We start from the raw sequence: 24,491 nt of genomic DNA, 5'->3' as shown, positions 1-24,491 counted from the left end.
TGTCTGTCTGCTTGTCTGTCTCTCTGCCTGCCTGCTCTGGGCTGCCTGTCTGTCTGTCTGTCTGCCTGTCTGTCTCTCTGCCTGCATGCTCTGGGCTGCCTGTCAGCCTGTCTGTCTGCCTGTCTGTCCCTCTGCCTGCATGCTCTGGGCTGCCTGTCTGTCTGCCTGTCTGTCCCTCTGCCTGCATGCTCTGGGCTGCCTGTCTGTCTGCCTGTCTGTCCCTCTGCCTGCATGCTCTGGGCTGCCTGTCTGTCTGTCTGCCTGTCTGTCTGTCTGCCTGCATGCTCTGGGCTGCCTGTCAGCCTGTCTGTCACCTCGATGCGTTATTAGTAGAAAGCAGGCAGCGAGCGACGGCCTCAACCACGTTGTGTTCTGGAAGCAAAACCCTGATAGGGTTGCGTGAAGAGCTGGCTCTTCTTCTTGTGCATAACGTGGGTGACTGGTCTATTTGGCAGCCCGTTAGCGCCACCTAGCGATATTATAGCGTTTTCATAAAGTGTGCGTTCTCGTGTAAAGGGTCAATAAAACGCAACGGGACTTTGCCGTTTTATCTGGAGGTGGTCGCCGAACATCTGGGGGCCGTTCACCTTGGAGAGAGAGAGAGAGAGAGACCTTCACTTAGAGAGTACAGAGAGACCCAAACCCGACCCGACCTTTTAGGGCCAGGTTGGGCCTAAAATCTATGCTAATTAGTCGGGCCGGGCCTGATCCGGTCGGGCCTGATCCGGTCGGGCCTGATCCGGTCGGGCCTGATCCGGTCGGGCCTGATCCGGTCGGGCCTGATCCGGTCGGGCCTGATCCGGTCGGGCCGGGCCTTCATTTTCAGGCTCGTTGAGAACTCTAATAACTCAGTGTTGATTTTCGTCGACTAATACTAAGACGATAAATGTTTGTTGACTAGTGGACAACAGATCCAGTATAAGTCATTTTACACTTGGTTGCATGCTGAAAATAGCAGATCTACAAGCTCACAACGCATTGCAGCGCGACGCGTTGTGAGCTTGTAGATTTGCTATTTTCATAAAGTCTAAAAATCAGCCACTACGACACCATCAAGGCCCGCCAAAATACATTTTAGTCGACTAAATCAACTGCAGATGAACTGCAGTTGATTGTCTGCAGTTGACATCATTTGGCTCTGTAGAGACTACAATGTGACATCATTGGGCTCTGTAGAGACTACAATGTGACATCATTGGGCTCTGTAGAGACTACAATGTGACGTCATTGGGCTCTGTAGAGACTACAATGTGACATCATTGGGCTCTGTAGAGACTACAATGTGACATCATTGGGCTCTGTAGAGACTACAATGTGACATCATTGGGCTCTGTAGAGACTACAATGTGACATAATTTGGCTCTGTAGAGACTACAATGTGACATCATTGGGCTCTGTAGAGACTACAATGTGACGTCATTGGGCTCTGTAGAGACTACAATGTGACGTCATTGGGCTCTGTAGAGACTACAATGTGACGTCATTGGGCTCTTTAGAGACTACAATGTGACATCATTGGGCTCTGTAGAGACTACAATGTGACGTCATTGGGCTCTGTAGAGACTACAATGTGACGTCATTGGGCTCTGTAGAGCCTACAATGTGACGTCATTGGGCTCTGTAGAGACTACAATGTGACATCATTGGGCTCTGTAGAGACTACAATGTGACATCATTGGGCTCTGTAGAGACTACAATGTGACGTAATTTGAGGTTCGGGGGGGAAGGGTACCGTCCTAAAGTCGGCTCTTCGGTGCTACTGAATAATTTCTGACGAGCCGAAATCATTTAGTCACTACAGGTAAAATAGGAGTATGAATCGGCCCTTACACTCCTAGTACGTCCTCCTATGTACGACAGGGACAGCTCCGTGATGGAGGAAATACAGGCCATGAATAAATGCAGTCCATTTACCACATGTTGCTGTTAGGGTTAGTGGGCAAACCTTCTCCCTAATTATCAGCACTGCATCAGTGGCTAACCTGAATGTACTGTGTGTGTGTGTGTGTGTGCGTGCGTCCGTGCGCACACGCGTGTGTGTGTGTGTGTGTGTGCGTGCGTGTGTGTGTGTGTGCGCGTGTGTGTGTGCGTGTGTGTATGTGTGTATGTGCGTGCGTGTGCGTGCGTGTGCGTGCGTGCGCGTGCGTGACTGCATCCTCCAGGCTGCTGCTGTTATGAGTGAGAATACGTCGGCCTTAACGCTTCAGTGATTGACAGCCGCCGCCGCCGCTAACGAATGGCGGTGGAGCGCGGTGGAGGAGCGTTGTGCTAAACGCCACGGGGTGAAGGCAGCACTTATCGCAGCACAGGAACAGCAACGCGCTCTCCACGGGACGCACGTGCGGCCCACGTGCACCGTGGGAACGGCGGGGATGCGGATGCAGGGGCGGCCGCGTGCGAGCGTGCGTGCTAAAAAAAGACGGGCGTGGGAGCGGCGAAACAAAACAGCTCTAATTTCCTGGTGGAAATCAATCGTCCGTCACTCAAACATAACGGACAGCCTGCTGATCAGGACTCTAGACACACAATACACCTTACAGTATGGGGGGGAGGGGGGGGGGGGGAGGGGGGTGTTAATTGCACACAGATAAGCCTCTCTCCATCCTAAAGGACCGCACGCACACGCACACACACACACACACACACACACACACACACACACACACACACACACACACACACACACACACACACACACACACACACACACACACACACACACACACACACACCTCTCTTTGAGAGATAATGACTATCCATCTCTCTACCATCACGCCAGGAGAGAGAGGTTCAAACACACTGCCTCATTATTCACTACGGCAAAACAACCTTTACAATCGTTTTAGTTGCCTTAACCCCTTCTGGGCGGGAACCCCTGTTGGTGTTTTAAGCATTGTGTCATACTTTAGCTATTGAAAAATAGCAGATCTACAAGCTCGTAGCGCGGCACTCGGTGCCGCGCTACGAGCTTGTAGATCTGCTATTTTTGAAAAATCTTGAAAATGTGGCACAAATCCTTGACATGAAAATGTTGAGGTTGAGAACCACTGATATAGAAACATACATTTTGTTTAGAATCGGCCTCAGGTCGAAATGGGTTAAGGTTAAAGATTCATAAGTTGTAATATGCTATTAGTACTACTATGGAAAGGCTATATTATTTTACTTAAATTGACCCAATAGAACATTTAGTATCATTTAGAATATGTAATGTTTTGCTCACTCAAATGGTACCTGGTCAGATAATGGTAAATGGTGCATTTATATAGCGCCTTTATCCAAGGCGCTTTACATAGATGGTGCATTACATTCACCCATTCACACACACATTCACACACCTTTACATAGATTGTGCATTACATTCACCCATTCACACACACATTCACACACCTTTACATAGATTGTGCATTACATTCACCCATTCACACACACATTCACACCTTTACATAGATTGTGCATTACATTCACCCATTCACACACACATTCACACACCTTTACATAGATTGTGCATCACATTCACCCATTCACACACACATTCACACACCTTTACATAGATTGTGCATCACATTCACCCATTCACACACACATTCACACACCGATGGCGGAGGAAACCATGCAAGGCACCAACCTGCACATCAGGAGCAATCAGGGGTTCAGAGTCTTGCTCAAGGACACTTGGACACTGACTCTGAGGGAGCCCACAGGGATCGAACCGGTCACTCTACCGCTGAGCCACCGCCGGCCCACATGATCCACACAGCCTACAACAACTTTGGCGAACAGACTTCATAAATGATGCTCCTATAGGACTACAGACTGCTATATGGACTACAGACTGCTATATGGACTACAGACTGCTATATGGACTACAGACTGCTATATGGACTACAGACTGCTATATGGACTACAGACTGCAGTACCCACCTCGGCCTCCAGGTGCTCCTAAAGGACTACAGACTGCTAGATGGACTACAGACTGCAGTACCCACCTCGGCCTCCAGGTGCTCCTATAGGACTACAGACTGCTAGATGGACTACAGACTGCAGTACCCACATCGGCCTCCAGGTGCTCCTATAGGACTACAGACTGCTAGATGGACTACAGACTGCTAGATGGACTACAGACTGCAGTGCCCACCTCGGCCTCTAGGGGCTCCTATAGGACTACAGACTGCTAGATGGACTACAGACTGCTATATGGACTACAGACTGCTATATGGACTACAGACTGCAGTACCCACCTCAGCCTCCAGGTGCTCCTATAGGACTACAGACTGCTAGATGGACTACAGACTGCTATATGGACTACAGACTGCTATATGGACTACAGACTGCTATATGGACTACAGACTGCAGTACCCACCTCAGCCTCCAGGTGCTCCTATAGGACTACAGACTGCTAGATGGACTACAGACTGCTATATGGACTACAGACTGCTATATGGACTACAGACTGCTAGATGGACTACAGACTGCTATATGGACTACAGACTGCAGTACCCACCTCGGCCTCCAGGTGCTCCTAAAGGACTACAGACTGCTATATGGACTACAGACTGCAGTACCCACCTCGGCCTCCAGGTGCTCCTGCAGCACGGTGTACCAGGACTTTTTGACAGACATGACTCCGTCGCTGAAGGCCTCCTTCCTCCTCCACAGGATGTCGTCGGGGATCAGGTTTAACCCTTTGAAGGAGTCTCTGAGGAGGTGCTTCTCCACACCGTTCTGGAAACACCAGCATATGGAACAATATTTAATAATCATTCATAATAACAATTAATTGACAGACAGCCAGCAATGGGTAGAACGCTCCCAAAAAACATTTAGTCTCTGTGACACATCTAGGGGCCACCAGGGCTGGCTGGTATATAGAGGCCACATAGGCCATAGGCGGCAGATTGCCCAGGGTGGCAGATTGCCCAGGGTGGCAGATTGCCCAGGGCGGCAGATTGCCCAGGGCGGCAGATTGCCCAGGGTGGCAGATTGCCTAGGGCGGCAGATTGCCTAGGGCGGCAGATTGCCTAGGGCGGCAGATTGCCCAGGGTGGCAGATTGCCCAGGGTGGCAGATTGCCCAGGGCGGCAGATTGCCCAGGGCGGCAGATTGCCCAGGGTGGCAGATTGCCCAGGGCGGCAGATTGCCTAGGGCGGCAGATTGCCCAGGGTGGCAGATTGCCTAGGGCGGCAGATTGCCTAGGGCGGCAGATTGCCCAGGGTGGCAGATTGCCCAGGGTGGCAGATTGCCTAGGGCGGCAGATTGCCTAGGGCGGCAGATTGCCTAGGGTGGCAGATTGCCTAGGGCGGCAGATTGCCTAGGGCGGCAGATTGCCTAGGGTGGCAGATTGCCTAGGGCGGCAGATTGCCTAGGGCGGCAGATTGCCCAGGGTGGCAGATTGCCCAGGGCGGCAGATTGCCCAGGGCGGCAGATTGCCTAGGGCGGCAGATTGCCCAGGGCGGCAGATTGCCTAGGGCGGCAGATTGCCCAGGGCGGCAGATAGGGGCCATGGTCATTTTTCAGCTTTTTACACATTATGAAACTACAGAATGTAAGCTACATATGATGATGTATTGTTCATTGAAATTGGAAAATGTTTGAAAAGGATATGACCCGTACCTTTGAAACTTGTTGAACCAGAAAACCAGAAAGTAGAAAAATTGGCCTGACAAAAAAAATCTGGACTAGGGTGCCAAATTGCTCAGGGCCGGCCGGCCCTGGGGGCCACAATCTGCATTCAAAGATTTTCCTAGAAGCTTTGTCATTGGTCGATTTGGTCATTTCGACCGGGTTTTTTTTCCGACCAATGACAAAGCTTCTAGGAAAATATTTGAATACAGATTGCGGCCCCTAGATGTGTCACAGAGACAATCTTTTTGGAGCGTTTTACTCATTGCTGCTGGGGGTCCGTGACGCATAGCCAGGGGGTCCGCGAAGTAATTCAGAGTTTTTATGTTTTTCCAAAAATGATTTTTTTTTTTTTTTGCCGTTTTTTTCACAGTAATCCTTAATCATATTCCATCATTCAAGGGCCTTTGGATCAGTCAGAGCTGCAGAGGCTGAGTGTCTGAAATGTGTCTTGAGCATCACTGGAAAACAGTGCTGAGAGTATAGACACGCACGCACACACACACGCACGCACGCACGCACGCACGCACGCACGCACGCACGCACGCAAAGAGATCTTGGAGGACAGGGCACTGACCTTGGGCGTCCTCATCTCCTCGGGCAGGGACAGGTAGTATGCTGTGAACCTGTGGTCCAGGAATGGAACCCTCAACTCCAACCTGAAACCAGACACAATACACTTAGGAGTCTTAGGACAATTAAGGCCAGTGCCTTTTTTTACAATTTTGCAAAAACATTATTGAGGGGTTAACAGGGCCTGCAGTAGGCTACGCACTGGACACATTATTGAGGGGTTAACAGGGCCTGCAGTAGGCTACGCACTGGACACATTATTGAGGGGTTAACAGGGCCTGCAGTAGGCTACGCACTGGACACATTATTGAGGGGTTAACAGGGCCTGCAGTAGGCTACGCACTGGACACATTATTGAGGGGTTAACAGGGCCTGCAGTAGGCTACGCACTGGACACATTATTGAGGGGTTAACAGGGCCTGCAGTAGGCTACGCACTGGACACATTATTGAGGGGTTAACAGGGCCTGCAGTAGGCTACGCACTGGACACATTATTTCTTATTATATTTAACTAGAAATACGCAGCCATGACGCTAAGCTGTGTATGTGTTCAACAACACAGCCATGACATTAAGCCGTGTGTGTGTGTTCAACAACACAGCCATGACGTTAAGCTGTGTGTGTGTGTTCAACAACACAGCCATGACATTAAGCTGTGTGTGTTCAACAACACAGCCATGACGTTAAGCTGTGTGTGTGTTCAACAACACAGCCATGACGTTAAGCTGTGTGTGTGTGTTCAACAACACAGCCATGACGTTAAGCTGTGTGTGTGTTCAACAACACAGCCATGACGTTAAGCTGTGTGTGTGTTCAACAACACAGCCATGACGTTAAGCTGTGTGTGTGTTCAACAACACAGCCATGACGTTAAGCCGTGTGTGTGTTCAACAACACAGCCATGACGTTAAGCTGTGTGTGTGTTCAACAACACAGCCATGACGTTAAGCTGTGTGTGTGTGTGTTCAACAACACAGCCATGACGTTAAGCTGTGTGTGTGTTCAACAACACAGCCATGACGTTAAGCTGTGTGTGTTCAACAACACAGCCATGACGTTAAGCTGTGTGTGTTCAACAACACAGCCATGACATTAAGCTGTGTGTGTTCAACAACACAGCCATGACGTTAAGCTGTGTGTGTTCAACAACACAGCCATGACGTTAAGCTGTGTGTGTTCAACAACACAGCCATGACGTTAAGCTGTGTGTGTGTTCAACAACACAGCCATGACGTTAAGCTGTGTGTGTGTTCAACAACACAGCCATGACGTTAAGCTGTGTGTGTGTTCAACAACACAGCCATGACGTTAAGCTGTGTGTGTGTTCAACAACACAGCCATGACGTTAAGCTGTGTGTGTTCAACAACACAGCCATGACGTTAAGCTGTGTGTGTTCAACAACACAGCCATGACGTTAAGCTGTGTGTGTGTTCAACAACACAGCCATGACGTTAAGATGTGTGTGTTCAACAACACAGCCATGACGTTAAGCTGTGTGTGTGTTCAACAACACAGCCATGACGTTAAGCTGTGTGTGTGTTCAACAACACAGCCATGCAAAATAACACTGACAGCTCTGAGGTGGTGAAAGCTTGTCCTGCATAGCAACGGTTGCTAAACTACTTGGATTGGCATTGATTGGACAATCACTTTTTGGAGTGGGATTTAGCGACACAAAAGGATATGCACATTGATGACCCCTCTCGCACGCACGCACGCACGCACGCACGCACGCACGCACGCACGCACGCACGCACGCACACAATATTGATAAGTCGTACACAGGGAGAGAGACCGAATGAAAAGGTATTGATTGAACAGAGTCTGGTTTCCATTCCCAGAGAGCTCAATCAGTGTGAAGCCATCTAACAAAGAGGATATTTATTTAGCATATATTCTAACAAGAGGATATTTATTTAGCATATATTCTATCAAGAGGATATTTATTCAGCATATATTCTATCAAGAGGATATTTATTTAGCATATATTCTATCAAGAGGATATTTATTTAGCATATATTCTAACAAAGAGGATATTTATTTAGCATATATTCTAACAAAGAGGATATTTATTCAGCATATATTCTATCAAGAGGATATTTATTTAGCATATATTCTAACAAAGAGGATATTTATTTAGCATATATTCTAACAAAGAGGATATTTATTTAGCATATATTCTAACAAAGAGGATATTTATTTAGCATATATTCTAACAAAGAGGATATTTATTTAGCATATATTCTAACAAAGAGGATATTTATTTAGCATATATTCTAACAAAGAGGATATTTATTTAGCATATATTCTAACAAAGAGGATATTTATTCAGCATATATTCTAACAAAGAGGATATTTATTTAGCATATATTCTATCAAGAGGATATTTATTTAGCATATATTCTAACAAAGAGGATATTTATTTAGCATATATTCTAACAAAGAGGATATTTATTCAGCATATATTCTAACAAGAGGATATTTATTTAGCATATATTCTAACAAAGAGGATATTTATTTAGCATATATTCTATCAAGAGGATATTTATTTAGCATATATTCTATCAAGAGGATATTTATTTAGCATATATTCTAACAAAGAGGATATTTATTTAGCATATATTCTAACAAGAGGATATTTATTTAGCATATATTCTATCAAGAGGATATTTATTCAGCATATATTCTAACAAGAGGATATTTATTCAGCATATATTCTAACAAGAGGATATTTATTCAGCATATATTCTATCAAGAGGATATTTATTTAGCATATATTCTAACAAAGAGGATATTTATTCAGCATATATTCTATCAAGAGGATATTTATTTAGCATATATTCTAACAAAGAGGATATTTATTTAGCATATATTCTAACAAAGAGGATATTTATTTAGCATATATTCTAACAAAGAGGATATTTATTTAGCATATATTCTATCAAGAGGATATTTATTCAGCATATATTCTATCAAGAGGATATTTATTTAGCATATATTCTAACAAGAGGATATTTATTCAGCATATATTCTAACAAGAGGATATTTATTCAGCATATATTCTAACAAGAGGATATTTATTCAGCATATATTCTATCAAGAGGATATTTATTTAGCATATATTCTAACAAAGAGGATATTTATTTAGCATATATTCTATCAAGAGGATATTTATTTAGCATATATTCTAACAAAGAGGATATTTATTTAGCATATATTCTAACAAAGAGGATATTTATTTAGCATATATTCTAACAAAGAGGATATTTATTTAGCATATATTCTAACAAAGAGGATATTTATTTAGCATATATTCTAACAAAGAGGATATTTATTTAGCATATATTCTAACAAAGAGGATATTTATTTAGCATATATTCTATCAAGAGGATATTTATTCAGCATATATTCTATCAAGAGGATATTTATTCAGCATATATTCTATCAAGAGGATATTTATTCAGCATATATTCTATCAAGAGGATATTTATTCAGCATATATTCTATCAAGAGGATATTTATTTAGCATATATTCTATCAAGAGGATATTTATTCAGCATATATTCTCTCAAGCCAAAGCACTCGCTGCTTGGCTTACTGCTCCTTTGAGGGCCGAGTAATGTATTCATCCAATCCACTTCTCCTCTGGTATGATTTGATGGTCAAGACTTTATTGTTTAAGAACAATAAGAGATGAAAATTATATGTGGCAGGATTCAGTGCGTTCGGTAAACGCACGCACGCGCACGCGTACGCATGCACGCGTACGCATGCACGCACACACATACGCACACACCAAGCAAGCACATCCAAGCATTAAATGACTTGTCTTAGAAGCATGAGTTCAAGTCTGTTGGATCTCTTCTCCACCCTAACATTGTAATCTAGTTTGTATTTGTTGACAAAAATGTAGTCTTTAGTTTTAGTCGGCATAGTTTAGTTTTATATTTAGTTTCTGTCAGTGAAGAAGGTTTTCCACAAACATTTTTCATCCACGAAATCGACACTGACACACATTTTGTGATTTTGTGGCTCATATGAAATCAGTGCAGTGCAGTGCAGTGCAGTGCAGTACAGTACAGTGCAGTACAGTACAGTGCAGTACAGTGCAGTGCAGTGCAGTACAGTACAGTGCAGTACAGTGCAGTGCAGTGCAGTGCAGTACAGTGCAGTACAGTGCAGTGCAGTACAGTACAGTGCAGTGCAGTGCAGCACAGTGCAGCGCAGCGCAGCACAGTGCAGCGCAGTGCAGTACAGTGCACAGTACAGTGCAGTGCAGTGCAGTACAGTACAGTGCAGTGCAGTGCAGTGCAGTACAGTGCAGTACAGTGCAGTACAGTACAGTGCAGTGCAGTGCAGTGCACAGTACAGTGCAGTGCAGTGCAGTGCAGTACAGTGCAGTACAGTGCAGTGCACAGTACAGTGCAGTGCAGTGCAGTACAGTACAGTACAGTGCAGTGCAGTGCAGTGCAGTACAGTGCAGTACAGTACAGTGCAGTGCAGTGCACAGTACAGTGCAGTGCGCAGTGCAGTGCAGTGCAGTGCACAGTGCAGTGCACAGTACAGTGCAGTACAGTGCAGTGCAGTGCAGTGCAGTGCAGTGCAGTGCAGTGCAGTGCAGTACAGTGCAGTGCAGAGTACAGTGCAGTGCAGTGCAGTGCAGTGCAGTGCAGTGCAGTGCAGTACAGTACAGTACAGTACAGTGCAGTACAGTACAGTACAGTGCAGTGCAGTGCAGTACAGTACAGTGCAGTACAGTGCAGTGCAGTGCAGTACAGTGCAGTGCAGTGCAGTGCAGTACAGTACAGTGCAGTACAGTATAGTACTGAAATGTGAGGAATGAAGCAGAGCTGGTTCTGCTTCAGCATTATGTTATACTTTTAGCTATTGAAAAATATCAGACCTAAAAGCTCACAGCGCGGCACCGAGTGCCACGCTGCGAGCTTTTAGGTCTGCTATTTTTTTTAAATCGTGCCGCACATCTTTGAATATAAATTATCTCAGAGCGATCATATTTTCAGATGGGGGTCGGCGGCCAAATACATTTGGGGGTCCTTGACATGAAAAACGTTGAGAACCACCGACATAGAAACATAGAAACATAGAAACATAGAAACATAGAAACATAGAAACCTAGAAAATGGGGTTTTTCAGAAAACTGTCATGATTTAGAAACATTTGTAGAATCATCCTCAGGTCTAAATGGGGTAGATTTAGAATCACTGCAGGGCTTACAGTGACATCTAGTGGAAAGAAACGGTAACACAGAATAGTAACAAACCTCTGCATTCGGGTCCAGTGAGGAACCAGAAGGTCCTCTATGTGTGACTAACTGAGCCTTTTAATGGAACCAAATGGACCCCAACAGAACAAAGGATTGTACAGTGCATGTTGGGGGTCCAGAGATAGAAAAACAATGGTACCAACACTGCGCAAAAAGCATGGAATACGGATGTTTATATTACAGGTCCTCCATCATGCTTTATAAGCATTCTACTGTGAAGCCGAGGATGTTTAACCTGAGTAATGATGATTCTGTGTTCTCTAACACCCCTGATATTATTGTTGTAAATTAAAACCATAGAGGTGTTCATTCTCGAGGTCGGCTGTACCTTTGACTACAGCCTGGAAGAATCCTTTCTAACCAAAGTGCTGAAGTATCAGCAGCAGTGCAGACCATCTCACAGCTAGGCTAGAGATGTAAACGTTTAGTGTTTATCTTTGGCAGCCTAGGGCATGTGCATAAGTTGGTTGTGAGGGGCTTACAAATGGCTGGCCTTTCCAAAAGGAGAGCCAAGAAGTTAGAGAGGTACTGCTCAGTTTCAGCCATTATAGGAAGCCGCTCAATTTGGAGGAGGCGTTGTTTCCTTTATCCATGATTTATGTCTGCTGTCCTGTGTCTGACATGTTGTTGTACTGTATGTAACGATGCTGTCCTGTGTCCGACATGTCTGTACTGTATGTAACGATGCTGTCCTGTGTCTGACATGTCTGTACTGTATGTAACGATGCTGTCCTGTGTCTGACATGTTGTTGTACTGTATGTAACGATGCTGTCCTGTGTCTGACATGTTGCTGTACTGTATGTAACGATGCTGTCCTGTGTCTGACATGTTGTTGTACTGTATGTAACGATGCTGTCCTGTGTCTGACATGTTGTTGTACTGTATGTAACGATGCTGTCCTGTGTCTAACATGTTGTTGTACTGTATGTAACGATGCTGTCCTGTGTCTGACATGTTGTTGTACTGTATGTAACGATGCTGTCCTGTGTCTGACATGTTGCTGTACTGTATGTAACGATGCTGTCCTGTGTCTGACATGTTGCTGTACTGTATGTAACGATGCTGTCCTGTGTCTAACATGTTGTTGTACTGTATGTAACGATGCTGTCCTGTGTCTAACATGTCTGTACTGTATGTAACGATGCTGTCCTGTGTCTGACATGTTGTCTGTACTGTATGTAACGATGCTGTCCTGTGTCTAACATGTTGCTGTACTGTATGTAACGATGCTGTCCTGTGTTCGACATGCTGTACTGTATGTAACGATGCTGTCCTGTGTCTGACATGTTGTTGTACTGTATGTAACGATGCTGTCCTGTGTCTGACATGTTGTCTGTACTGTATGTAACGATGCTGTCCTGTGTCTGACATGTTGTTGTACTGTATGTAACGATGCTGTCCTGTGTCTGACATGTTGTCTGTACTGTATGTAACGATGCTGTCCTGTGTCTGACATGTTGTCTGTACTGTATGTAACGATGCTGTCCTGTGTCTGACATGTTGCTGTACTGTATGTAACGATGCTGTCCTGTGTCTGACATGTCTGTACTGTATGTAACGATGCTGTCCTGTGTCTGACATGTTGTTGTACTGTATGTAACGATGCTGTCCTGTGTCTGACATGTCTGTACTGTATGTAACGATGCTGTCCTGTGTCTGACATGTTGTTGTACTGTATGTAACGATGCTGTCCTGTGTCTGACATGTTGTACTGTATGTAACGATGCTGTCCTGTGTCTGACATGTTGTTGTACTGTATGTAACGATGCTGTCCTGTGTCTGACATGTTGTACTGTATGTAACGATGCTGTCCTGTGTCTGACATGTTGTTGTACTGTATGTAACGATGCTGTCCTGTGTCTGACATGTTGCTGTACTGTATGTAACGATGCTGTCCTGTGTCTGACATGTTGTTGTACTGTATGTAACGATGCTGTCCTGTGTCTGACATGTTGCTGTACTGTATGTAACGATGCTGTCCTGTGTCTGACATGTTGTTGTACTGTATGTAACGATGCTGTCCTGTGTCTGACATGTTGCTGTACTGTATGTAACGATGCTGTCCTGTGTCTGACATGTTGCTGTACTGTATGTAACGATGCTGTCCTGTGTCTGACATGTTGCTGTACTGTATGTAACGATGCTGTCCTGTGTCTGACATGTTGCTGTACTGTATGTAACGATGCTGTCCTGTGTCTGACATGTTGCTGTACTGTATGTAACGATGCTGTCCTGTGTCTGACATGTTGTTGTACTGTATGTAACGATGCTGTCCTGTGTCTGACATGTTGCTGTACTGTATGTAACGATGCTGTCCTGTGTCTGACATGTTGCTGTACTGTATGTAACGATGCTGTCCTGTGTCTGACATGTTGCTGTACTGTATGTAACGATTCTGTCCTGTGTCTGACATGTTGCTGTACTGTATGTAACGATGCTGTCCTGTGTCTGACATGTTGTTGTACTGTATGTAACGATGCTGTCCTGTGTCTGACATGTTGTTGTACTGTATGTAACGATGCTGTCCTGTGTCTGACATGTTGCTGTACTGTATGTAACGATGCTGTCCTGTGTCTGACATGTTGTTGTACTGTATGTAACGATGCTGTCCTGTGTCTGACATGTTGTACTGTATGTAACGATGCTGTCCTGTGTCTGACATGTTGCTGTACTGTATGTAACGATGCTGTCCTGTGTCTGACATGTTGTACTGTATGTAACGATGCTGTCCTGTGTCTGACATGTTGCTGTACTGTATGTAACGATGCTGTCCTGTGTCTGACATGTTGCTGTACTGTATGTAACGATGCTGTCCTGTGTCTGACATGTTGCTGTACTGTATGTAACGATGCTGTCCTGTGTCTGACATGTTGCTGTACTGTATGTAACGATGCTGTCCTGTGTCTGACATGTTGCTGTACTGTATGTAACGATGCTGTCCTGTGTCTGACATGTTGCTGTACTGTATGTAACGATGCTGTCCTGTGTCTGACATGTTGCTGTACTGTATGTAACGATGCTGTCCTGTGTCTGACATGTTGTTGTACTGTATGTAACGATGCTGTCCTGTGTCTGACATGTTGTTGTACTGTATGTAACGATGCTGTCCTGTGTCTGACATGTTGCTGTACTGTATGTAACGATGCTGTCCTGTGTCTGACATGTTGTTGTACTGTATGTAACGATGCTGTCCTGTGTCTGACATGTCTGTACTGTATGTAACGATGCTGTCCTGTGTCTGACATGTTGCTGTACTGTATGTAACGATGCTGTCCTGTGTCTGACATGTCTGTACTGTATGTAACGATGCTGTCCTGTGTCTGACATGTTGCTGTACTGTATGTAACGATGCTGTCCTGTGTCTGACATGTTGCTGTACTGTATGTAACGATGCTGTCCTGTGTCTGACATGTTGCTGTACTGTATGTAACGATGCTGTCCTGTGTCTGACATGTTGCTGTACTGTATGTAACGATGCTGTCCTGTGTCTGACATGTTGTTGTACTGTATGTAACGATGCTGTCCTGTGTCTGACATGTCTGTACTGTATGTAACGATGCTGTCCTGTGTCTGACATGTTGCTGTACTGTATGTAACGATGCTGTCCTGTGTCTAACATGTCTGTACTGTATGTAACGATGCTGTCCTGTGTCTGACATGTTGCTGTACTGTATGTAACGATGCTGTCCTGTGTCTGACATGTTGCTGTACTGTATGTAACGATGCTGTCCTGTGTCTGACATGTTGTTGTACTGTATGTAACGATGCTGTCCTGTGTCTGACATGTTGTACTGTATGTAACGATGCTGTACTGTATGTAACGATGCTGTCCTGTGTCTGACATGTTGCTGTACTGTATGTAACGATGCTGTCCTGTGTCTGACATGTTGTTGTACTGTATGTAACGATGCTGTCCTGTGTCTGACATGTTGTACTGTATGTAACGATGCTGTACTGTATGTAACGATGCTGTCCTGTGTCTGACATGTTGCTGTACTGTATGTAACGATGCTGTCCTGTGTCTGACATGTTGTACTGTACTGTATGTAATGATGCTGTCCTGTGTCTGACATGTCTGTACTGTATGTAACGATGCTGTCCTGTGTCTGACATGTTGTTGTACTGTATGTAACGATGCTGTCCTGTGTTTGACATGTTGTTGTACTGTATGTAACGATGCTGTCCTGTGTCTGACATGTTGTTGTACTGTATGTAACGATGCTGTCCTGTGTCTGACATGTTGTTGTACTGTATGTAACGATTCTGTCCTGTGTCTGACATGTTGTTGTACTGTATGTAACGATGCTGTCCTGTCTGACATGTTGTTGTACTGTATGTAACGATGCTGTCCTGTGTCTGACATGTTGTTGTACTGTATGTAACGATGCTGTCCTGTGTCTGACATGTTGCTGTACTGTATGTAACGATGCTGTCCTGTGTCTGACATGTTGTTGTACTGTATGTAACGATGCTGTCCTGTGTCTGACATGTTGTTGTACTGTATGTAACGATGCTGTCCTGTGTCTGACATGTTGCTGTACTGTATGTAACGATGCTGTCCTGTGTCCGACATGTCTGTACTGTATGTAACGATGCTGTCCTGTGTCTGACATGTCTGTACTGTATGTAACGATGCTGTCCTGTGTCTGACATGTTGTTGTACTGTATGTAACGATGCTGTCCTGTGTCTGACATGTTGTTGTACTGTATGTAACGATGCTGTCCTGTGTCTGACATGTCTGTACTGTATGTAACGATGCTGTCCTGTGTCTGACATGTTGTACTGTATGTAACGATGCTGTCCTGTGTCTGACATGTTGTACTGTATGTAACGATGCTGTCCTGTGTCTGACATGTTGTACTGTATGTAACGATGCTGTCCTGTGTCTGACATGTTGTACTGTATGTAACGATGCTGTCCTGTGTCTGACATGTTGTTGTACTGTATGTAACGATGCTGTCCTGTGTCTAACATGTTGCTGTACTGTATGTAACGATGCTGTCCTGTGTCTGACATGTTGTTGTACTGTATGTAACGATGCTGTCCTGTGTCTAACATGTTGCTGTACTGTATGTAACGATGCTGTCCTGTGTCTGACATGTTGTACTGTATGTAACGATGCTGTCCTGTGTCCGACATGTCAGCTGTACTGTATGTAACGATGCTGTCCTGTGTCCGACATGTTGCTGTACTGTATGTAACGATGCTGTCCTGTGTCTGACATGTCTGTACTGTATGTAACGATGCTGTCCTGTGTCTGACATGTTGCTGTACTGTATGTAACGATGCTGTCCTGTGTCTAACATGTTGCTGTACTGTATGTAACGATGCTGTCCTGTGTCTAACATGTTGCTGTACTGTATGTAACGATGCTGTCCTGTGTCTGACATGCTGCTGTACTGTATGTAACGATGCTGTCCTGTGTCTGACATGTTGCTGTACTGTATGTAACGATGCTGTCCTGTGTCTAACATGTTGCTGTACTGTATGTAACGATGCTGTCCTGTGTCTAACATGTTGCTGTACTGTATGTAACGATGCTGTCCTGTGTCTGACATGTTGCTGTACTGTATGTAACGATGCTGTCCTGTGTCTGACATGTTGCTGTACTGTATGTAACGATGCTGTCCTGTGTCTGACATGTTGTTGTACTGTATGTAACGATGCTGTCCTGTGTCTGACATGTTGCTGTACAGTATGTAACGATGCTGTCCTGTGTCTGACATGTTGTTGTACTGTATGTAACGATGCTGTCCTGTGTCTGACATGTTGTTGTACTGTATGTAACGATGCTGTCCTGTGTCTGACATGTCTGTACTGTATGTAACGATGCTGTCCTGTGTCTGACATGTTGTTGTACTGTATGTAACGATGCTGTCCTGTGTCTGACATGTCTGTACTGTATGTAACGATGCTGTCCTGTGTCTGACATGTTGTTGTACTGTATGTAACGATGCTGTCCTGTGTCTGACATGTTGCTGTACTGTATGTAACGATGCTGTCCTGTGTCTGACATGTTGTTGTACTGTATGTAACGATGCTGTCCTGTGTCTGACATGTTGCTGTACTGTATGTAACGATGCTGTCCTGTGTCTGACATGTTGTTGTACTGTATGTAACGATGCTGTCCTGTGTCTAACATGTCTGTACTGTATGTAACGATGCTGTCCTGTGTCTGACATGTTGCTGTACTGTATGTAACGATGCTGTCCTGTGTCTGACATGTTGCTGTACTGTATGTAACAATGCTGTCCTGTGTCTGACATGTTGTTGTACTGTATGTAACAATGCTGTCCTGTGTCTGACATGTCTGTACTGTATGTAACGATGCTGTCCTGTGTCTGACATGTCTGTACTGTATGTAACGATGCTGTCCTGTGTCTGACATGTCTGTACTGTATGTAACGATGCTGTCCTGTGTCTGACATGTCTGTACTGTATGTAACGATGCTGTCCTGTGTCTGACATGTTGTTGTACTGTATGTAACGATGCTGTCCTGTGTCTGACATGTTGTTGTACTGTATGTAACGATGCTGTCCTGTGTCTGACATGTTGTTGTACTGTATGTAACGATGCTGTCCTGTGTCTGACATGTTGCTGTACTGTATGTAACGATGCTGTCCTGTGTCTGACATGTTGCTGTACTGTATGTAACGATGCTGTCCTGTGTCTGACATGTTGCTGTACTGTATGTAACGATGCTGTCCTGTGTCTGACATGTTGTTGTACTGTATGTAACGATGCTGTCCTGTGTCTGACATGTTGTTGTACTGTATGTAACGATGCTGTCCTGTGTCTGACATGTCTGTACTGTATGTAACGATGCTGTCCTGTGTCTGACATGTTGCTGTACTGTATGTAACGATGCTGTCCTGTGTCTGACATGTTGCTGTACTGTATGTAACGATGCTGTCCTGTGTCTGACATGTTGCTGTACTGTATGTAAAAATTCTGTCCTGTGTCTGACATGTTGTTGTACTGTATGTAACGATGCTGTCCTGTGTCTGACATGTTGCTGTACTGTATGTAACGATGCTGTCCTGTGTCTGACATGTTGCTGTACTGTATGTAACGATGCTGTCCTGTGTCTGACATGTTGCTGTACTGTATGTAACGATGCTGTCCTGTGTCTGACATGTTGCTGTACTGTATGTAACGATGCTGTCCTGTGTCTGACATGTTGCTGTACTGTATGTAACGATGCTGTCCTGTGTCTGACATGTTGTTGTACTGTATGTAACGATGCTGTCCTGTGTCTGACATGTTGCTGTACTGTATGTAACGATGCTGTCCTGTGTCTGACATGTTGTACTGTATGTAACGATGCTGTCCTGTGTCTGACATGTTGTTGTACTGTATGTAACGATGCTGTCCTGTGTCTGACATGTTGTACTGTATGTAACGATGCTGTCCTGTGTCTGACATGTTGTTGTACTGTATGTAACGATGCTGTCCTGTGTCTGACATGTCTGTACTGTATGTAACGATGCTGTCCTGTGTCTGACATGTTGCTGTACTGTATGTAACGATGCTGTCCTGTGTCTGACATGTTGTACTGTATGTAACGATGCTGTCCTGTGTCTGACATGTCTGTACTGTATGTAACGATGCTGTCCTGTTTCTGACATGTTGTTGTACTGTATGTAACGATGCTGTCCTGTGTCTGACATGTTGTTGTACTGTATGTAACGATGCTGTCCTGTGTCTGACATGTTGTACTGTATGTAACGATGCTGTCCTGTGTCTGACATGTTGTTGTACTGTATGTAACGATGCTGTCCTGTGTCTGACATGTTGCTGTACTGTATGTAACGATGCTGTCCTGTGTCTGACATGTTGCTGTACTGTATGTAACGATGCTGTCCTGTGTCTGACATGTCTGTACTGTATGTAACGATGCTGTCCTGTTTCTGACATGTTGTTGTACTGTATGTAACGATGCTGTCCTGTGTCTAACATGTTGCTGTACTGTATGTAACGATGCTGTCCTGTGTCTAACATGTTGCTGTACTGTATGTAACGATGCTGTCCTGTGTCTGACATGTTGCTGTACTGTATGTAACGATGCTGTCCTGTGTCTGACATGTTGCTGTACTGTATGTAACGATGCTGTCCTGTGTCTGACATGTTGCTGTACTGTATGTAACGATGCTGTCCTGTGTCTAACATGTTGCTGTACTGTATGTAACGATGCTGTCCTGTGTCTGACATGTTGCTGTACTGTATGTAACGATGCTGTCCTGTGTCTAACATGTTGCTGTACTGTATGTAACGATGCTGTCCTGTGTCTAACATGTTGCTGTACTGTATGTAACGATGCTGTCCTGTGTCTGACATGTTGCTGTACTGTATGTAACGATGCTGTCCTGTGTCTGACATGTTGCTGTACTGTATGTAACGATGCTGTCCTGTGTCTAACATGTTGCTGTACTGTATGTAACGATGCTGTCCTGTGTCTGACATGTTGCTGTACTGTATGTAACGATGCTGTCCTGTGTCTGACATGTTGCTGTACTGTATGTAACGATGCTGTCCTGTGTCTGACATGTTGCTGTACTGTATGTAACGATGCTGTCCTGTGTCTGACATGTTGCTGTACTGTATGTAACGATGCTGTCCTGTGTCTGGCATGTCAGCCTCTAGGGGCCCAGACGGTGGTCAAGGTCAAGTTTATTCATATGTCCCAAACTGGGCACTTCGTTTTACAGCAGATAATAAAAGCTCTCAAGACATTACAAACAGTACAACATACATAACAGACATACGTATACATTATCACAAGATACAGATGTTACATTAAATATAAAGTGCAACCAGGGCTAAAGTGCACCGAGTGTAACTACATCTACCTCCTCCTGCTTTGTTGATGGCTCTGATGGAGGTAGGTATGAATGAAAATTTGTACCTGTTTGTTTTTGTAACAGGGGTCTTTAACCATTGGCCGGATGGCAGGAATTCATATTCCCGGTATAGGGGGTGAGAGCTGTCTGCTCTAATACATGATGCTTTCCTTAGCACCTGCTCAGCATACAAATGGAGCTAACCGTCAGCCTGGCTCAGCGGCCTCTAGAGGCCCAGAAGGTTGAGCTAACCGTCAGCCTGGCTCAGCAGCCTCTAGAGGCCCAGAAGGTTGAGCTAACCGTCAGCCTGGCTCAGCGGCCTCTAGAGGCCCAGACGGTTGAGCTAACCGTCAGCCTGGCTCAGCAGCCTCTAGAGGCCCAGACGGTTGAGCTAACCGTCAGCCTGGCTCAGCAGCCTCTAGAGGCCCAGACGGTTGAGCTAACCGTCAGCCTGGCTCAGCAGCCTCTAGAGGCCCAGACGGTTGAGCTAACCGCCCGGGCCATTATAAATACATATTTTTTTTTATAACTTTTTATCCCATGATTTTGTAACCCATTTTTCACCCCTGTGTCAATTATCTAATGTGATCCTGGGCTCTACACACCCTCCGCCAACCTAGTCCCCATATATGGGGGACATGGGGAGAGCAACGGACTTGAACTCATGCTTCCTTCATGCCTGCGTGTCCAAGTTGCTCCTTTACACCTGACAGGGGGGAGTTTCCCTGGTTGGACGTAGCGCGTGGAAGGAACACGTTATTCCAACCAGTTCCTTTCCCCTCCATCAGGCGCCCCGGCTGGCCAGGGGGAGGCAGTTTAGAGACCAGGATTACTGCATGTTTTTTGTGAGGGTACCTACCCTAGGGGACACGGGGAGAACATGTGAGGGTACCTACCCTAGGGGACACGGGGAGAACATGTGAGGGTACCTACCCTATGGGGGACACGGGGAGAACATGTGAGGGTACCTACCCTAGGGGACACGGGGAGAACATGTGAGGGTACCTACCCTAGGGGACACGGGGAGAACATGCAAACTCCACACAGAAAGGCCCTTTCGCCAACCCCGCCTCGGGTATGGGCACTGATGACGCGGAGGAGGAAACACGCCGCCAGCACCCACAGCGTCCCCAGCGGGAATCGAACCCAGGACCTTCTAGCTGTGAGGCATCAATACATCTTTAATATTAATATTATTACCCGTGTGCTGCGGTCGTGCGGTCGGCGCGGAGGTTGTCGAACAGGTAGAGTTCCTTCAGGAGTCGGACGCTGTCCTCCGCTGCCGTCTTTGGACTGGGAGCCTATTTCAGTTCACAATCACATCACAACATCACAGGTTTCATTAAGTTCATTAACTGACCAATAGTATATAGTATATAATATAACCCCCCCCCCCCCCCCCTATGGATGTGAATTTGCACATGAACTTGAACTCTGTTCCATCTATTTAATGGTGTGATTGGGTGGTCCCCCTATTTAATGGTGTGATTGGGTGGTCCCCCCTATTTAATGGTGTGATTGGGGTGGTCCCCCCTATTTAATGGTGTGATTGGGGTGGTCCCCCCTATTTAATGGTGTGATTGGGTGGTCCCCCCTATTTAATGGTGTGATTGGGTGGTCCCCCTATTTAATGGTGTGATTGGGTGGTCCCCCTTATTTAATGGTGTGATTGGGTGGTCCCCCTATTTAATGGTGTGATTGGGTGGTCCCCCTATTTAATGGTGTGATTGGGTGGTCCCCCTATTTAATGGTGTGATTGGGTGGTCCCCCCTATTTAATGGTGTGATTGGGTGGTCCCCCTATTTAATGGTGTGATTGGGTGGTCCCCCCTATTTAATGGTGTGATTGGGTGGTCCCCCCTATTTAATGGTGTGATTGGGTGGTCCCCCCTATTTAATGGTGTGATTGGGTGGTCCCCCCTATTTAATGGTGTGATTGGGTGGTCCCCCATATTTAATGGTGTGATTGGGGTGGTCCCCCCTATTTAATGGTGTGATTGGGTGGTCCCCCTTATTTAATGGTGTGATTGGGTGGTCCCCTTATTTAATGGTGTGATTGGGTGATCCCCCCTATTTAATGGTGTTATTGGGTGGTCCCCCTATTTAATGGTGTGATTGGGTGGTCCCCCCTATTTAATGGTGTGATTGGGTGGTCCCCTTATTTAATGGTGTGATTGGGTGGTCCCCCTATTTAATGGTGTGATTGGGTGGTCCCCCCTATTTAATGGTGTGATTGGGTGGTCCCCCTTATTTAATGGTGTGATTGGGTGGTCCCCCCTATTTAATGGTGTGATTGGGTGGTCCCCCTATTTAATGGTGTGATTGGGTGGTCCCCCTATTTAATGGTGTGATTGGGTGGTCCCCCTTATTTAATGGTGTGATTGGGTGGTCCCCCTTATTTAATGGTGTGATTGGGTGGTCCCCCCTATTTAATGGTGTGATTGGGTGGTCCCCCCTATTTAATGGTGTGATTGGGTGGTCCCCTTATTTAATGGTGTGATTGGGTGGTCCCCCCTATTTAATGGTGTGATTGGGTGGTCCCCCCTATTTAATGGTGTGATTGGGTGGTCCCCCTATTTAATGGTGTGATTGGGTGGTCCCCCCTATTTAATGGTGTGATTGGGTGGTCCCCCTATTTAATGGTGTGATTGGGTGGTCCCCCTATTTAATGGTGTGATTGGGTGGTCCCCCTATTTAATGGTGTGATTGGGTGGTCCCCCCTATTTAATGGTGTGATTGGGTGGTCCCCCTATTTAATGGTGTGATTGGGTGGTCCCCCCTATTTAATGGTGTGATTGGGTGGTCCCCCTATTTAATGGTGTGATTGGGTGGTCCCCCCTATTTAATGGTGTGATTGGGTGGTCCCCCCTATTTAATGGTGTGATTGGGTGGTCCCCCTATTTAATGGTGTGATTGGGTGGTCCCCCTATTTAATGGTGTGATTGGGTGGTCCCCCCCTATTTAATGGTGTGATTGGGTGGTCCCCCTATTTAATGGTGTGATTGGGTGGTCCCCCCCTATTTAATGGTGTGATTGGGTGGTCCCCCTTATTTAATGGTGTGATTGGGTGGTCCCCCCTATTTAATGGTGTGATTGGGTGGTCCCCCTATTTAATGGTGTGATTGGGTGGTCCCCCTTATTTAATGGTGTGATTGGGTGGTCCCCCTATTTAATGGTGTGATTGGGTGGTCCCCCCTATTTAATGGTGTGATTGGGTGGTCCCCCCTATTTAATGGTGTGATTGGGTGGTCCCCCCTATTTAATGGTGTGATTGGGTGGTCCCCCCTATTTAATGGTGTGATTGGGTGGTCCCCCCTATTTAATGGTGTGATTGGGTGGTCCCCCCTATTTAATGGTGTGATTGGGTGGTCCCCCCTATTTAATGGTGTGATTGGGTGGTCCCCCCTATTTAATGGTGTGATTGGGTGGTCCCCCCTATTTAATGGTGTGATTGGGTGGTCCCCCCTATTTAATGGTGTGATTGGGTGGTCCCCCTATTTAATGGTGTGATTGGGTGGTCCCCCTATTTAATGGTGTGATTGGGTGGTCCCCCCCTATTTAATGGTGTGATTGGGTGGTCCCCCTATTTAATGGTGTGATTGGGTGGTCCCCCCTATTTAATGGTGTGATTGGGTGGTCCCCCTTATTTAATGGTGTGATTGGGTGGTCCCCCTATTTAATGGTGTGATTGGGTGGTCCCCCTTATTTAATGGTGTGATTGGGTGGTCCCCCCTATTTAATGGTGTGATTGGGTGGTCCCCCCTATTTAATGGTGTGATTGGGTGGTCCCCCCTATTTAATGGTGTGATTGGGTGGTCCCCCCTATTTAATGGTGTGATTGGGTGGTCCCCCTTATTTAATGGTGTGATTGGGTGGTCCCCCTATTTAATGGTGTGATTGGGTGGTCCCCCTATTTAATGGTGTGATTGGGTGGTCCCCCTATTTAATGGTGTGATTGGGTGGTCCCCCTATTTAATGGTGTGATTGGGTGGTCCCCCTATTTAATGGTGTGATTGGGTGGTCCCCCTATTTAATGGTGTGATTGGGTGGTCCCCCCTATTTAATGGTGTGATTGGGTGGTCCCCCTATTTAATGGTGTGATTGGGTGGTCCCCCCTATTTAATGGTGTGATTGGGTGGTCCCCCCTATTTAATGGTGTGATTGGGTGG

The 24,491-nt window shown here is 45.7% G+C and overlaps 1 protein-coding gene across 2 annotated transcripts in view; it reads right to left on the bottom strand.

Annotated features, from left to right (window-relative positions):
• The window catches only part of asns (asparagine synthetase), a 42,715-nt gene that overhangs the window by 5,269 nt on the left and 12,955 nt on the right, over window positions 1–24,491 (bottom strand). For both annotated transcript variants that reach the window (XM_079530695.1, XM_079530694.1), the window contains exons 9-11: window positions 21,524–21,624; window positions 6,199–6,280; window positions 4,570–4,725 (exon numbers count right to left, since the gene is read on the bottom strand). In XM_079530695.1, the coding sequence (XP_079386821.1) occupies window positions 4,570–4,725; window positions 6,199–6,280; window positions 21,524–21,624 (339 nt within the window). The remainder of the gene's footprint in view (window positions 1–4,569; window positions 4,726–6,198; window positions 6,281–21,523; window positions 21,625–24,491) is intronic.

Source organism: Electrona antarctica (genome assembly GCF_951216825.1).
Source record: "Electrona antarctica genome assembly, contig: scaffold_61, whole genome shotgun sequence".
Classification (NCBI taxonomy): Eukaryota; Metazoa; Chordata; class Actinopteri; order Myctophiformes; family Myctophidae; genus Electrona; species Electrona antarctica.
This window is presented reverse-complemented; position numbering and strand designations above follow the sequence as displayed.